The sequence below is a fragment of the Scardinius erythrophthalmus genome, assembly GCF_964197995.2.
Source record: "Scardinius erythrophthalmus genome assembly, chromosome: 6".
NCBI lineage: Eukaryota > Metazoa > Chordata > Actinopteri > Cypriniformes > Leuciscidae > Scardinius > Scardinius erythrophthalmus.
Genome location: NC_138226.1, coordinates 24,640,838 through 24,656,051, shown reverse-complemented (window position 1 = coordinate 24,656,051; position 15,214 = coordinate 24,640,838). Strand labels below are relative to the sequence as shown.

Below are 15,214 nucleotides of genomic sequence, written 5' to 3'. Positions count from 1 at the left end.
CGGTAACACTTATCTGGTTGATGAATAACCAATTGCAGATTTTAAATTCAAGAATAATCATCTTTAGAATCTACAGTGCTTCAATAGCTTGTGTACCTCAAAGCAAAATAAACCGCTGTAAATAAGTTGAAAGATGAAGAAACCATTTTTAACAGTATTTATTGTAAAATGTTTGCATTGTGCACGATGTCGCAACTCATTGTACATCTGTCAGTAAGAAGCTGAGATCACTTCCCGGTTCATACTCCGTGGTTCGCTTCCCTCTGAGAAAGAAAAACAATCATTTCACTTGCTGTGCCTATTTGGCATTATTATTATTATTTCTGTTATACATTCCATTTGCATGAGCAGGAGTCTCTGCATTACCTTTGGAATAGTCGTGCGTTTGTGCTTCCAAGTAAGGTGGCTTTGTTTCCTTCCACTAAAAGCATTGAGCCTTCCCGAAGACCCTGCCATCAACAGCATAGGTGTGTTAGACTTATAAAAGATTAATGACAATAACAACAGTAAGATTTGATATATATGAATGAATGAAATTCGTATTTGTATTATTTTATTAAATTGATCAAAAGTGAAAGATTTCTAATTTAAAAAAGGGTGTTTTGAACTTTATATTCATTGCTGAATCCTGAAAAAAAAAAAAAAAGTATTACGGGTTCCACAAAAATATCAACAGCAAAACTGTTTTGAACATTGATAATAATAATGTTTCTTGAGCAGCAAATCAGCATTATAGAATGATTTCTGAAGGATCATGTGACACTGAAGACTGGAGTAATGATGCTGAAAATTCAGCTTTACATTACAGGTATAATTTACATTTTTAAATATATTGACATAGAAAATAGTTTTTTTTTAAATATTTCATAATATTAAATTAATGTAGCCTTGGTGAGCGCATATATATATATAACTGATCCCAAACTTTTCAACAACAGTAGTGAGTAATGCATGTTAACTTGGCATACCAGCACACATGGTGTGTCCGACTCCTCATGGTACTGGGTGATTCTCTGTTCACGTGTTTCCTGTAAAATGCACAATCAAATCTACGCATACAGCAATGCATATTTTTTTGGATTTTTATAAGAGAAAAAAAAAAGATAATTGCTTATCAAGTCTCTACAGCACCAGTACGTACACCCATGTGTCTGCTGTTGGGATCAGGATCCAGAAAGTGAGGGTTAATGTTGAAGGGCACTAAACCAATGGCAGCAAAAGTGGGTGGATAGACGATGGGCATGTCATTGGTGGTGTTGATGCTGATGGTGGAGACGTTGGTGCCTGCACTTGATCCCATGTAAGGTATTCCATCCTATGAGATAAAATCCACACCTGTTACAGGCAATTGCAGTATATTTCAGATTTTGGTTAAACAAAACACTAATTCACCTGTAAAACTCTCTTCCTAATCTCAGTGACCACATTGTTGTCATAGAGAGCTTTCAGCAGGCGGAACGTGTTGCCGCCACCTAATGGGCACAAAAATAGACATCAGATTGAGATGTCTTTCTGAATACATTATAAGTAAAGAATTGCGAAGCATTCACAGAAATTAGTACAAACAGCATAGTAGAGACTACATTGAAAATCTGCAAATTTAAAGCTTTAGGATTTTGACAAATGTATACTAACAAATGTTGATTTCTGGGTCACTGATTAAATGTAAGCAAATTTGTGACTTGTTCATGTGAAGTCATTTAACCCCTTCCGCGGCAAAGATCGTAGACGGCCCCAGATTATTGTTGTTCAACATTCATTACTGGTTAAAGGGATACTTCACCTCTGGAAAGATGAATGTGTATTTAAAATAGGTAATTTATGTAGAAGAAATGTGAAGAAAGTTTTGAATTCGGAGCTTTCTAGCCTGAGAAAAGCCAGAAAATGTATTTTTGGCTTATGTGGATGAAAGACAACAACTCCCAGAATGCACTTGCTGAACTGCCCTACGAGGCCACGCCTACCGGTTAGAGAGCGCAGTTGAAAACAACAAGGTTAGGCTACTAACTTAGTGAGTCTCCGTGAAGAGTTTGCCCGTGATTTCGAGATCGCCCAAAATGTCCGGGATTCGGCTTTTGCGTTCTACAGTCGCCATTCATTATGTTTACTGTGGCGAGCAGGACGAGGCTGACGGCCGCGGGAGAACGGCGCGAGGCCGGTGGCGTCATTACTGAGACGCGCCGGGTCTCGCATCTCTCACGGAGGAGCGGGAATTTTCTTAGCAATGGTAAAACGCACATCAACCGATCACTTGTTTAGCATTCATGTAAACACTACATTCAGATTCACCAATCGGAATGAATTCAGTTAGATTGAAACAAAAGGTGTGCATGTAAACAATGAATGGTGACCGCAGAAAGCAAAAGCTGAATCCCGGACATTTTGAACGATCTCGCCCGCCGGACAAGTCCGGGAAAAGGAGGATGGTAACCCCTACTACTCAGCTTTCTCCTACTACTCAGTTTTCTCCACAGAACAAGAGCCTGCTAGCTTAGCTTCCAAAGCTGACACTGTGTGTACATTCTGTGAGTGAGATCCCACCTCCTATGGGTGGGTTAAAAATATGCGGAACAGCTCCTTCTACTGGCTGTAGTCTTTAGCCTCTGGCCAGAAAAACAAAATGACGATTTTTGCGTCATCTGAGGATTTTTTCCAGACAAAAAATACCTAAATCTCTCGTCTCTGGGGGATATGAGGGTGGAAAGCGTGGTAATTCGAAAATACTGCAGGTTTTCTACTAATACAAAGCTTAATGCTAAATCCTGAAGTATCCCTTTAAAACATCACACTCTTACTTGATCTGGACAAACTGAGCATCATTAGAAAGATTTAAGACTCCAGCTTCAATATTTGACCACTGTTTATGATAAAACTAGTTTGCAGTGACATTAATTTCTTAATTTATGCCAGGAGTGCAAAATAAAAAATCTGTAACGGTCGTTATTTTTAAGAATTCACATAAAGTCACAAGAATAGTTTTTTTTTTTCTTCTAACAAGACTTAAGATAATAGGTGGATTACTCATGTATAGTGGTGGGATGACAGAGGTGTAGATGGCCAAGCCATAATGCCAGAATAAAGGCTATGGCTGAATTCAAACAAAAGAATAAGGATAAAAGAATAATGAATATTAAGTCTCATCGCAGCAGAGGTGTGAAAGGTTCGTCGATTGACTACAATAAGCATGAATGGGCCACCTCGCCAGACATTAGTCAAAGACTGCAAATGGGTGTTTACAGGGCAATAAAATATTTGATAAGAATCTTATCAGCTTTTTCAAAAAGAAAAAAAAAAAACTCCCCTGACATACTCTTACTTAAGTCTACACAGTATGGATCATTTTAGAGATATCATCCTCAGATTTGAAATGAAACATGACCACACTTGTGGCTCTACAAGTTAGTTGTGGTTATAAGTTGTTATACTACATTCATATAATATTTGTATACATTTAATAAATATATTCCTAATATTTTTTTAGTTTTTATGTTTGAGCTTATATATCTCAATATTAATTCTGAGTCTTGAACTGTAAACTCTCAAGTGTTGGCTATCTAAATATATATATATATATATATATATATATATATATATATATATATATATATATATATATATATATATATATATATAAACCTTCATACCAATGAATATTCCTTCAGCTTTCCTAACAGCATCCACAGGGTCTGGTGTCTCATGGACACTGTCCAGCTCATAGCCTGGAGACAGAGAAAAGAAGAGTACAGCCGAGATGAAGGGCAATGTGGCAGGGACTGTCTTGTGAGATCAACGTGTGTGTTCAAATCAATAAAGACTCAAACCCATTGTCTTGAACTTGTCTCTGGCAGTCTTGGCATAGGCATCTCGATCATGCAGTGCATATGGGACAAACAGGATCCTCTTTACTCCTCTGTTAAACAAAGAAGTTATTCATTTTTTATAAATGGGTTCAATGTAGGTCAGATTCATTTGATTCCAAAAACACAAACTGTCATGTTTTGCTCAATACAAACACATTTAAAAATGTCATAACTGGTGTTTATGTTCAAAGAATGGACTTGCACTTTGCATTTATCCAGTAACAAGCCTGCATGCAGATATAAAAACAGGAAACGATATCAGAATATTAATATAAAGCACTGTATGACTGTGTTGCAACAATATTCTTATAACTGTAGCATTCCGAAGTTTTTATTCCAACATTCCTAGTTAAGCTGCAGGCAACTTACTTTCCAAAAAAGTCTTGGATCTGCTGCTCACAGTGTTGAAGATATCCTCCTCCATGAAGTGTGGAGTTAGATACGAGTAGAAGTCTTCTCTTCATGATCTTCCTCAACTGTTGCTGCCTAAGAAATGTAGAAGTTGCTCAGAGGACAGACAGCTCAGCATATGACCAGCGCCTTTTTCTGCTTACACCACATATTCTCAGATGAGTGTGGTCGTAATCTTAAATACATTACCTTTGGACAGACAGTATATCACTCTGATTATTCCACAGATGATAAACATTCACAGGAACAAGCCATGATAAGAAACATCTCTGGAATCATGTGACATTAAAGCAAAACGTGACTTTCATGAAACAGCAGAGGCAGGTCAGAAACTAAAGAAATTGTACTTATCACAATTACGAATCCTTTAAAACACATTAACCTATGTTTTTGTCTTTTAACCTTTTTATGTGTATTTATTTTTTGTAGTTACTCGCAGGCATTGTTTTCAAAATAAAAGCCCTAAAGCTGCCCTAAGAGCGCGCCAATGAACAGGGTTTTTATTAGAATATTGATTTATTATATATCTATTTATTAATCATCTTGTTAAAATTATTGCACATGTTAATGTAACGTGTACCTGTTACATTAACTCATTAAGATAACTTTATTGATTTTACAGATGAAAACGTAATAATTTATTATTATAATGATTTATATTTTTTACTTCTCGAATACGATTGGTCTGAATAAATTAAAGTAAATAATACATAAACCCTTTAAGTAATTAAAAATTAAAACTCTAGCTATGCAGTAAGCATTAGCAATTAGTCTAAATAAATAAACTATTTTAAAAATGTGTTTTTAAAAGTTTTTTTTTCTCCCTAAAAGTCCATAGAGCCAAATGTATTAAAAGAAACAAACATCTTTAAATGCTTTTATTTTGTCGACGAGTAATCTCAGACATGCGCAATTTGGTGTATCACGTGTGTGTGTGTGTGTGTGTGTGTGTGTGTGTGTGTGTGTGTGTGTGTGTGTGTGTGTGTGTGTGTGTGTGTGTGTGTGTGTGTGTGTGTGTGTGTGGCTTGCGTCACTGAAAGCGGCATGAGTCTCGCGCGAAAGAATCACACTCTAGTCTACACTGTTTAGCCGAACATGACTGATCAAACTGAAATGGATGACACAAGTATAAATAGTTTAATCCTGAAACTACACGACATCCAAGCCGTCAAGATCGGAACTTTTAAGCTTAAAAGTGGACTTACTTCGCCGATCTATTTTGATCTTAGAGTAATAGTGTCCCATCCAGCGTTGATGAACCAGGTAACGTTATGTTAAACACGTGCTCACTTTGAGTAATGATATGATAATATAAGTTACTGTTATTCCAAAAGTGTGTAATCGTACATTATATCCTGAGCATTTTCCTACCAAGAATGTTTTGGAAAACAAGTCCTTCAGATCCTTCTTTAATTGGATGTCATTCGTTGACATAAAATCATATTTTGTTTGTGAATAGGTGGCAAGCCTTCTTCACAAGCGTGCTGAGGATGCAGGGGTTCAGTTTGAGAGTGTGTGTGGTGTCCCTTACACAGCTCTTCCTCTGGCCACAATCATCTGCTCTACCAAGCAATACCCCATGCTTATTCGACGAAAGGAGGCGAAGGACTATGGTATAATAGTGCAAATTTAACTCCACTCCATCTGTAATCTGTTTACTGTTTAAATTTCCCTAAACCAAAAAATATTAGGGCATTGAAGAAACTTTAAAATTGTGTTGGGTAGCAAAATATCAAACCAAGCAGCATTCATCAAAAAACTAAATCATAAAACAATCCTCAAAAAAAGTTTGTTAGGTTTTAAGTATAAAGCAGTAGATTTGATGTTCAAAACAAGAACTGGTATATATATATATATATATATATATATATATATATATATATATATATATATATATCTTAAATACAATGCAAGTCGCTTTGAATTAATCCTTGTGTCAAATGCGTAAATGTAAAATGAATGCAAAATTAATTTTCTAGTTGACAACATGGAATGTCATATGGTTTATTTGTGCCTTTAGTGTCCAAATAGTTCTTGAGTTGCTATATTAATCATTTAGATTTACGGTACTATACGGTTATCCGGACCACACGTGACCACACGTAAATGTACTATACGGTTAACCTAACCCTAACCCTACCTCCGGATAACCGTATAGTTCCAGATTTACAAATAGTTTATTTATATATTTCATGGTGCGATTTACAGTGTGAATTTGTATTGTTATAGTTTACTAAAACTAAAATCATGAAGCATTTTCGTTACTTGAAATAAACAGTTATTCTATTTATCATCTATATGCATTTATATATTAAACGGAAATAAAACATTAAAAACGATTTTATTTCAGCTGGTTGCAAAGGCCGCATTTCTCATTTCCATTTAGTTTAAATTGAGGTACTAAAATAAATAAAAAACTAATATGAAATAAATAATATAATAGTAATATATTTTGGATATGCATCGACACATTAAACTGTTACTGCTCATTATTTAATGTATGATGTTTTGCATGAGTTTGCATGAAGACAATATGTTTACGTCCTCTGGCACATTTTACACGTACTGCAGTCAACACACTTCTGTTGTCCTTTTTGCTTCTGTATGTTTGTTGTGTTTTACCATTTTTTTTTTTTTCTTGTTATCTTGACTTTTACACTGTCTCTCTATGTTAGTTGTCGATTTGAATGTTGCACCATGAAATGGCATTTCACCCCCTCTGTGTATACTTGTATAATACCGGTCTGACAATAAAGCTCTGTTGAATAGTAGTTTTATTTATCTTAATGATACTGAAATAACACTAATCTGAATATACTTGTGTTTTGAAATTCCCCAGGAACGAAGCGTCTCATCGAGGGAACCATCCACCCTGGTGACAGATGCCTAATAGTAGAGGACGTAGTGACCAGTGGCAGCAGTGTTCTAGAAACCGCTGAGGTACTAGAGAACGAAGGCCTGAAGATCACAGATGCAGTGGTGTTAATGGACAGAGAGCAGGGAGGCAGTGCCAGGCTAGCTGACAGTGGCATCACTCTACATTCAGTCATTTCTGTCTCCAGACTTCTGGATGTGTTACTTAAATCTGGCCGAATAGACACGGCCACTTCTCAAAACGCTGAGAGATTTGTTCGAGAAAATAACACCTACGTATCAGCTAAGAAGAATGGCTGCTCCGCTCCTAAAAAGGGCTGTGATGATCTCGGCTACGGGGCTCGTGCCGGGTTGCCAGACACTCACCCTCTCGCTTCCCGCCTGCTGAAGATCATGGAGGACAAGAAGAGCAACCTGTGCGTGTCTGCAGACGTGACTCGTTCTGAGGAGCTGCTGGAGATCGCTGTGACGTTGGGGCCGCTGATTTGCGTGTTGAAGACTCATGTGGACATCCTGCAGGACTTCACCGCAGACGTCGCCAGCAATCTGAAAGAGTTGGCTATAAAGCACAACTTCCTGATTTTTGAGGATCGCAAGTTTGCAGACATTGGGAACACAGTCAAGCATCAGTATGATGGTAGGTTTTTGTTTCACATGGATGTGGAGCTCTTGGAATTGACTAGTCTTAAATTTAACTTGTATAGTCTGCGCTAGATATTCATAGACCAAAGTGTTTGTGATTTACTGGACAAGGTTTAAGAAACAAGGATTATGGGGGTCTATAAAAGTCTTAATTCGCCCAAAAATTAAGGCCATAAAAAGGTCTTAAATCAGAGCAGAAAGTCTTCTTGTTTTAATCATTTTGGTCAGTTTCACAGAAAACAAGACTTCATATTTTGTCATTTTGTATCTCCAGTAAATGCATCTTGATTTTTGCAGTGTGATCAGAAGTTAAAGTTATTTTCATATTCTAGTAAAATTAAATTAAAATGAATTAAAGTAATGGATATCTGTTGAATATTTCCAAACTTTATAATGCAACTCATTGTGTTTCTCCCTAGACATTTAGCCTGCATTTAGAGAACATTGATATTCTGTTCCCTTCATTTAAATTAGGCTCATATCCGAGTTTTCCCAAGACTGTGGGAACTGTGGTTGAGGGGGTGAATTAAAATACTAAATATCTTGGTTTTAAGTGTTTTTTTTTTTTTTAAAGGGATTGTTCACCCAAAAATCAAAGATCTGCCATCATTTGCTCTCCTTCATGTCATTCCAAACCTGTATGACTTTATTTCTTCTGTGGAGCAATCTTCATGCAGAAGTTCACCATGCAAGGACATTTTCCAAAATCCAAGTCCAAAAAAAGCATAAAACAAAGATTCAGATTCCTTTTATTGTGTTTCACAGGAAAAATAGTCATACAGTTGTGGAATGACATCAGGGTGAGTAAATGGCAGAAATGTATTTTTTGAGTGAACAATTCCTCTAAGTATTATTTCAGTTTCTGCACAAATGTTGTTTACATAAAATATTGTTGTTTTTAAAGGTGGTCTCTATCGGATCTCCTCATGGGCGCACATCATTAATGCCCACGCATTGCCGGGTCCGGGTGTGCTGCAGGGTCTCGGTGCCGTCGGCAAGCCTCTGGGTCACGGCTGTTTGCTCATTGCTCAGATGAGCTCCCAGGGTTCCCTTGCAACAGGGGATTACACTCGAGCAGTGGTACGTCTTCTACTCTCTGTGAAGAACTAGATGCGAACACTTCCTCTCTTCCAGCAATAATATTCTTTTTTTTCTCCTTTAAATGTTTCAGTATTGTAGGATCAAGGTGGTGTCCTTAATTTTTGTCCTAGCTTAGTCCTTTAAAGTCGACATGAAATGTATGTTCTTTTCTTCCCTATTGTGACGTATATCTAAGTGAAATGGGTTCTCGAACAAGAAAATAATATAGGGCGGGACTTGATTTTGTCCATTGGGAATAGATTGGATCATTGTGGTTCGCTATTGCTGTGATGTCATGTGAGTGACAGGTTGCCCCACCCTCTCGCCAGTAAACATGTCATCAGAGAGGAGATGTTGCTGTAAGAGGGGAGGGGAATTAAAGGGGTCATATAATGCCATTTTTGTACAAGCTAATATGATTCTTTAGGGTCTAAATTAAAAGTTTGTAATATACTTTAATTAAAAATTCTCATTAGTATTGTAAGAAAACACTAATTTTACCTGGTCAAAAACAGCTCTGTTTTCAGCACGCCGTTTCAGTGCATGTGTCTTTAAATGATAATGAGCTTTGCTCACCCCGCCCCTCTGTTCTGTGGGTACACCGTATTAGACATTCTCTGACCGTATCTAACACAATAACCACGTGTTATTCGTTATAAACGTGGGATTATGAATTATATTGAGAACGTCGTACATAGAAAACATGCCGTAATGTACCCTGAGTGTAAACCTTAGACGCATTCATCGTGAAGCCTGCAGCAAGGTTTGCAAATTTCGCAAAGATTAATATAAATACTAATATAAAGGTTAATAAAACATTACACTCACATCTTCTGGAGGTTCAGCAGGAACACGTTGGTACCGATCCGTTTTTTCTCGTTTGTGAAGCTGTCTGGTGTGAAATGATTCGTGCAAACATGAAAGCACAGACGATCGTGGGGAATCCCCGTGAGGGAATCCCCGCGTCAATCCTTTGGGCATATCGCTTCAAAAACAAAACTCAGCCACTGCTTCTTCAACGGCTCGGATTTAGGAACATCCAAATGACTGCTGTGTTCCTTATTACATCTAAGAACAGAACACCACAATCGCTTAGACGCCATTCTACTCCAGCATATCAACAATGGCGGACTACTATGACGACGGCTGTCACAGCTTGCTCAGGGCGGGTCTTGTGTTGAAACACGGCTGTCAATCACAATAGCGGGAGGGGCGTACGATCTTATGACGTCACAATATCGAACGGCTTGATTTCAGAGATGGTCAAACATATAAGGAGATTAAAACAAAACCACTGGATGGATTTTTATCATGATAGGATGGTTGTGTACAGGCACTGCCAACAGACATTTCAGTGCAATCAACTTGTAAAAGTGCATGTACCATTATATGACCCCTTTAAGGATTACAAGGGCACATGTAATTTTTAAATATAATTTCAAAAATATATTAAAAAAATTGTCAATTTTGATTACATGGTGACTTTAAAGACCTTCTTTCTCACTTATTATTTAAGCCACTTATTTGAGTTGATTGAAATGTCTTTTAGGTCAAGATGGCTGAAGACCATTCTGATTTTGTGTTTGGATTTATAAGTGGATCGAAGATCAGTGACAAGCCTGGTCTGGTTCACATGACTCCAGGAGTGCAAATGCAGACAGGAGGTACATTTTACTACTGAATACACATTGTTTTGACACTAGCTTTCCTGTATCTCCAAGTGTTTGGATAGAGAAAGGTGATTTTTTTTTTTTAAGACGCTCAGAAATATTGTCTAGTAATATTTGCCCGTTTTTAGCGATCAGATACCTGTGTTGTTTTTAATGTAGTCATCTTTTGTTCTTCAGGGGATGGACTTGGACAGCAGTATTCAAGTCCAGAAGATGTGATCTGCACTAAAGGCTCTGATATCATCATTGTGGGACGAGGTATTCTTGCCAGCCCAGATCGGCTCCGAGCAGCAGAAGAATACAGAACGGCAGGCTGGGAGGCATATCTGAAAAGACTCTCACAGGCCAGCTAATGAAAGAAAAAATTGGGGCCTGTTAAATCATGTCTGGTCTTTATAGCTCAATCATTCCCTCCACTTTAATACTAACATGATTCAGATTACTCCCTCCTTGTTTTTGTTTACTTGGTAATAAAATGATGCAAAGCTGAATTTTCAGCATCATTACTCCAGTCTTCATTGTCACATGATCTTTCCGAAATTATTCTAAAATGCTGATTTATTGCTCAGGAAACATTTCTTATCCATGTTGAAATCGGTTTTGCTGCTGAATAGTTTTGTAAAAAGAAAAAAAAAGTGATTTTTATTTTTTCTGGATTCTTGGATGAATGGAAAGCATTTCTTTGAGATAGAAATATTTTGTAATATTTCAAATGTTTTTACTCTCACTGCATCCTCACTTACTAAAAAAATAAACCCCGAATAATGACAAGTTAAAAGTGTGACAACTTGCCTTTCTCTTCTGCCTTAAACACGCAAGGCATTTCCACCACTGTCAAAGACACAATATCACAGACACAACACTGAAGACCACAGACACACATCACCTGATCTAATGTTTCACAATCACAGCACCTGGTTCACAATCTCCATCAACATCAAACCATTCCCCGCATGGAAAAGCTGCAGGGATAAAGATTCGCCAGGAAATAGACAGTAAAATCTGCAGAAACATGTATCAACTAACAGCAGCAGTTTAGTGTAAAGAATAAACAGTGACCGTCTACTGAAAGTGACCGGTGTTGCATTGCACGAGGAAAATACATTTTTGAACAGCAAAATAACTTTACAACAACAAGGTGATTTTAATTAGAGGACCAGAAACATCACGTGCTGGCTTTGATGAAATGGTCTAAAGTGATTCAAATATATAACAAATTAAATTTATAGCAATATATTCACACATATTATTTGTTAACAAAAATCGAGTGGAAACGGACGTGTGCAGTGTTTTCTCCAAGTTTAGTCCTTTCACTGAAACGTGATTTTGTCTTGCTAAAACTGAGCTTTTCTAAAGACGCTCTACTAAGTGCATACATTTGAACACGGACGTATTTGAAAACGATGATGCATGTTTAGCATACTGTCTATGATGTTTAGTCATGATCATACGACGCGAAGCGGAGGGATCTTGAGTCAGCCTGAAGAGGTTGTTTTCGCTATAATAGCCGCCTCGCTCTACATTATCCCGCTTACTACAAAGCTACCTACCAAATAAATCAATAATTTGTCACAAAATATTGATTTAAAAAGAAGTTTATTGATCTAAAAACGATTGTATTGATTCCGCTAAAGAAAATAGTCCGTTCCGCGTCCATAGCAACGCTCTGTTTTCCATGGCAACGGTGTGTTTATACTTAGCAGCGGTTATCAAGAAATAACACACCGCATTCTACATTGGAATTCAACCAAGCCATGTAATAATTATACATTATCTATGGTTGTACCGTGTTTATTGCGCCTGCTATTTACTTCCATAATGTTGTTAAAAATAAATGCTACTTTGTACAATCTTCATATTACATTCCTGCAGATATGACAGAAAATGTACTTGCGATTGTGGTAAAAACATGAGACCAAACATGGAATGGCGATCGAGTGTGATCTGGACGCATTCAATGGTGAGATATTTTGCAAATAAAATAATCGTGGCAGAAGAATAGCTTGAGGAATTTATAACATTTGGTCTCTCGGTATCATCTCAGTGAGCTTTTACGCTTAATGCATACACAGTAAGATGATTTAAGCATTTTCAGAAGGGGTGTAAAGCTAAAAATTACCCATTTTGAAAGGATCTCTAATCTTGTCATCTCTCGTCAAATCCAGTAGGGGGCGGAAGCACACCAGCTGTTTTATACCAGTCAAGTGTTTTGATAGCCTAAATAAGAAAAATTATTGGACAATAATATTATAATTGGATGACAATGAATCGCCCGCATCACTGAAAATATGGCCTTTCATTTTTATTTAGATTAGCCGTAGGCTATTGCCCACAGACTGTAAAAAAAAGAAATGTTGCCCTATTTTCATTGATAATTGTGTAGTTAGGGTTTAATGACATTAACAGCAGTGAGACATGCTACCCATTCTAAAATTTGCAAAAGCTTTTATCTTATTTCTATAATAATAATAAAATTAAGTAGAATATTGTATGTATTTATAAAATTCATTTGCCATTCATTTGACAAATAATTGCATCAGTTTATTTAGAAGGCTCTTTTTTTTTCTTTTTTTTTTTTTTGCCTTGCCTTGCCGTAAGGCTTACCGTAAAGAGCGGAAACATGTACAAAAAAATAACATGAACTGAACAATATTCAATAGCATATTTTGCTCGTAAGATGTTGTTTTTTTTTTTTTTTTTTTTTTAAGTTTAAGAGGTCATCTTTGTACGTCCTCGCCTGACCTCACGCGCCCATCCGCTCCAGATGTCTCAAAGCGTTGTATCTCGACGAAACGTGAAGTGGGTTTGCATAGAGCGACATGATTGACATAATAGAGAGAAGTAATCTACTGTGGACCTCCCATTTGACTCCCTGTGTCAATATTGGATGAGAGGAAAGTGCCGTGTGACAGGTGTCCAGGACAGAGTTCCGCGCGCTCAAGACAGAGAGCAGATCAATGCATTTACTCGCGTGCACACTATATAAACCTAAAGGCCTCAGCAGATCTGTGTGCATTAACAGTCGCTATTATAACGCTTCTGATACGCCGAATGACACGGTAAGTTTTTTGTAACATTTTAGTTAATGCACATTGAAGTAGACTACTTTAAAATGTCATGAACTGTAGCCTATATTCATATTTTCATGTTCAAGAACATTATATATAATGTTTATATTGTTAATGAAAGTTACCTGAGAAAATAATTGTTCACACGATCTATTGTTCTTCTTTAGGCTACTGATTTTCAGGAAAGAGGAGAAGTCATCATCAGAAACCGAATGAATTAATGGACGTCAGAATGGATGTTGTATATGCTTTCTGTACTTGTATCACGTTGAGCCACACGCACAATACCTGCAGATGAAATGGTTTTGTTCGTTCGGCTCGCGTTACGCAGATGCAGACACGCGTCAGTAAAACACCAGAGCAGAGCAGCGGGATCCACGCAGACACTGCCATCTTCACTGCTGTCACAGTCTGTTCAACGAAACCTAACCGTGTTAAAACAATGAATAAAACGCGTACAATTTGCTGAGTAACTATAATGAATCATAGCCTAAATAGCTATGTCGATATAATGTCTTATTTTCATGTTATTGATTTGGTATTTAGACAAAAGGAAAACTCTGCTTGTTAAAAATAGGCTTAGTCTATTCTCGGGCTATGGTTTAGACGTCTATTAAATTTTCACTGACGTGACATCCCAAATTTTAGCTATTTCTACCTCTTGTAATACTGCGAGGCCATCATTCAGGCTCCCAGCAAGCAATTTTACGTTTAAAAGACGTCTAATAGCCATCCAAACACAGCTCAGACGTCTAGGCTAAAACAAGGCTAAATTTGGACTAAATAAAACTTCTAAACCATAGCCCAAGAATAAACTAGTCATCAAATAGATAACAAAGAAATGAAATGAGTGAAGAAATGAAACCAAACACCTTGTTTACTTTGCTTACATGATGGAATATCAAACATCTCGCAAGTTATTTTGGTAAAAACGACATGTAACCAAATTCAGGGTTATTTTGGTTAGAAGTGGGTTACTCATAGCTGGATTATATCGGGTCTTTAGTTAACCTACGGTGAAATGACGGCTATTGCTTGCTGGGCTAGTTTATGAATTAAATGAAAACATTTCCAGAACTATTTTCTTGTCAGATCTTTGAGAGAAGCCTATTTGTTGAAGAAGCAACGTGAAAATATCTTAACTAAATATGTTATTGTCTTCCTTTTCACAATGGAGGTGTGCAACGTTATTCTGAATTGTTACATTATCTTAATAAAACAGAAATAATAATAATAAAAAACAAAAAAGTGCTTTCTCGATTTGTATTTTTATTATTATTTGATACATTTACCGCTCTGCTTACGTTGCAACAGACAATACAATTGTTTCTGAATTAAGCATATAGGCTATTGCATTATTCCATAAAGTACTTGGCAAACAGATAGCCTACCTGCTGGACAGGAGTTGCCTGTTGGCTATGTGGCAGTTAAAAGGGTTACTGTTGAAAATGCAAATGATGTTTTTTTTTTTGGTTTTTTTTTTTTTTTCTTGCCCTTGGCAGTAGATTAGATGGAAACGTCTGTCTCTGTCTATCATGGCCATGTTCTGCAGAAGCACCCGTCCTTGTGTGCTCAAACACATAAAGGACATTATCAGAGCAGATGTCAC

The 15,214-nt window shown here is 37.0% G+C and overlaps 2 protein-coding genes across 2 annotated transcripts; one reads left to right on the top strand and one right to left on the bottom strand.

Annotated features, from left to right (window-relative positions):
* Positions 1-142: 142 nt before the first annotated feature.
* Positions 143-4,746, bottom strand: LOC308692879 (alpha-aspartyl dipeptidase). The gene is made up of 10 exons (XM_081369345.1): positions 4,674-4,746; positions 4,461-4,540; positions 4,230-4,346; positions 3,822-3,910; positions 3,645-3,719; positions 1,393-1,472; positions 1,142-1,315; positions 969-1,028; positions 367-449; positions 143-263 (listed from the first exon to the last, which is right to left on the bottom strand). Exons 3-10 carry the CDS (start codon positions 4,322-4,324, stop codon positions 197-199), a joined length of 723 nt encoding a protein of 240 aa, XP_081225471.1. The 5' UTR covers positions 4,325-4,346; positions 4,461-4,540; positions 4,674-4,746; the 3' UTR covers positions 143-196.
* Positions 4,747-5,176: 430 nt separating this feature from the next.
* Positions 5,177-11,320, top strand: umps (uridine monophosphate synthetase). Its single transcript, XM_081369344.1, has 6 exons — positions 5,177-5,534; positions 5,731-5,884; positions 7,111-7,782; positions 8,692-8,867; positions 10,417-10,531; positions 10,715-11,320. The coding sequence occupies exons 1-6, from the start codon at positions 5,367-5,369 to the stop codon at positions 10,888-10,890; spliced, it is 1,461 nt and encodes a 486-aa protein (XP_081225470.1). The 5' UTR covers positions 5,177-5,366; the 3' UTR covers positions 10,891-11,320.
* Positions 11,321-15,214: the final 3,894 nt, after the last annotated feature.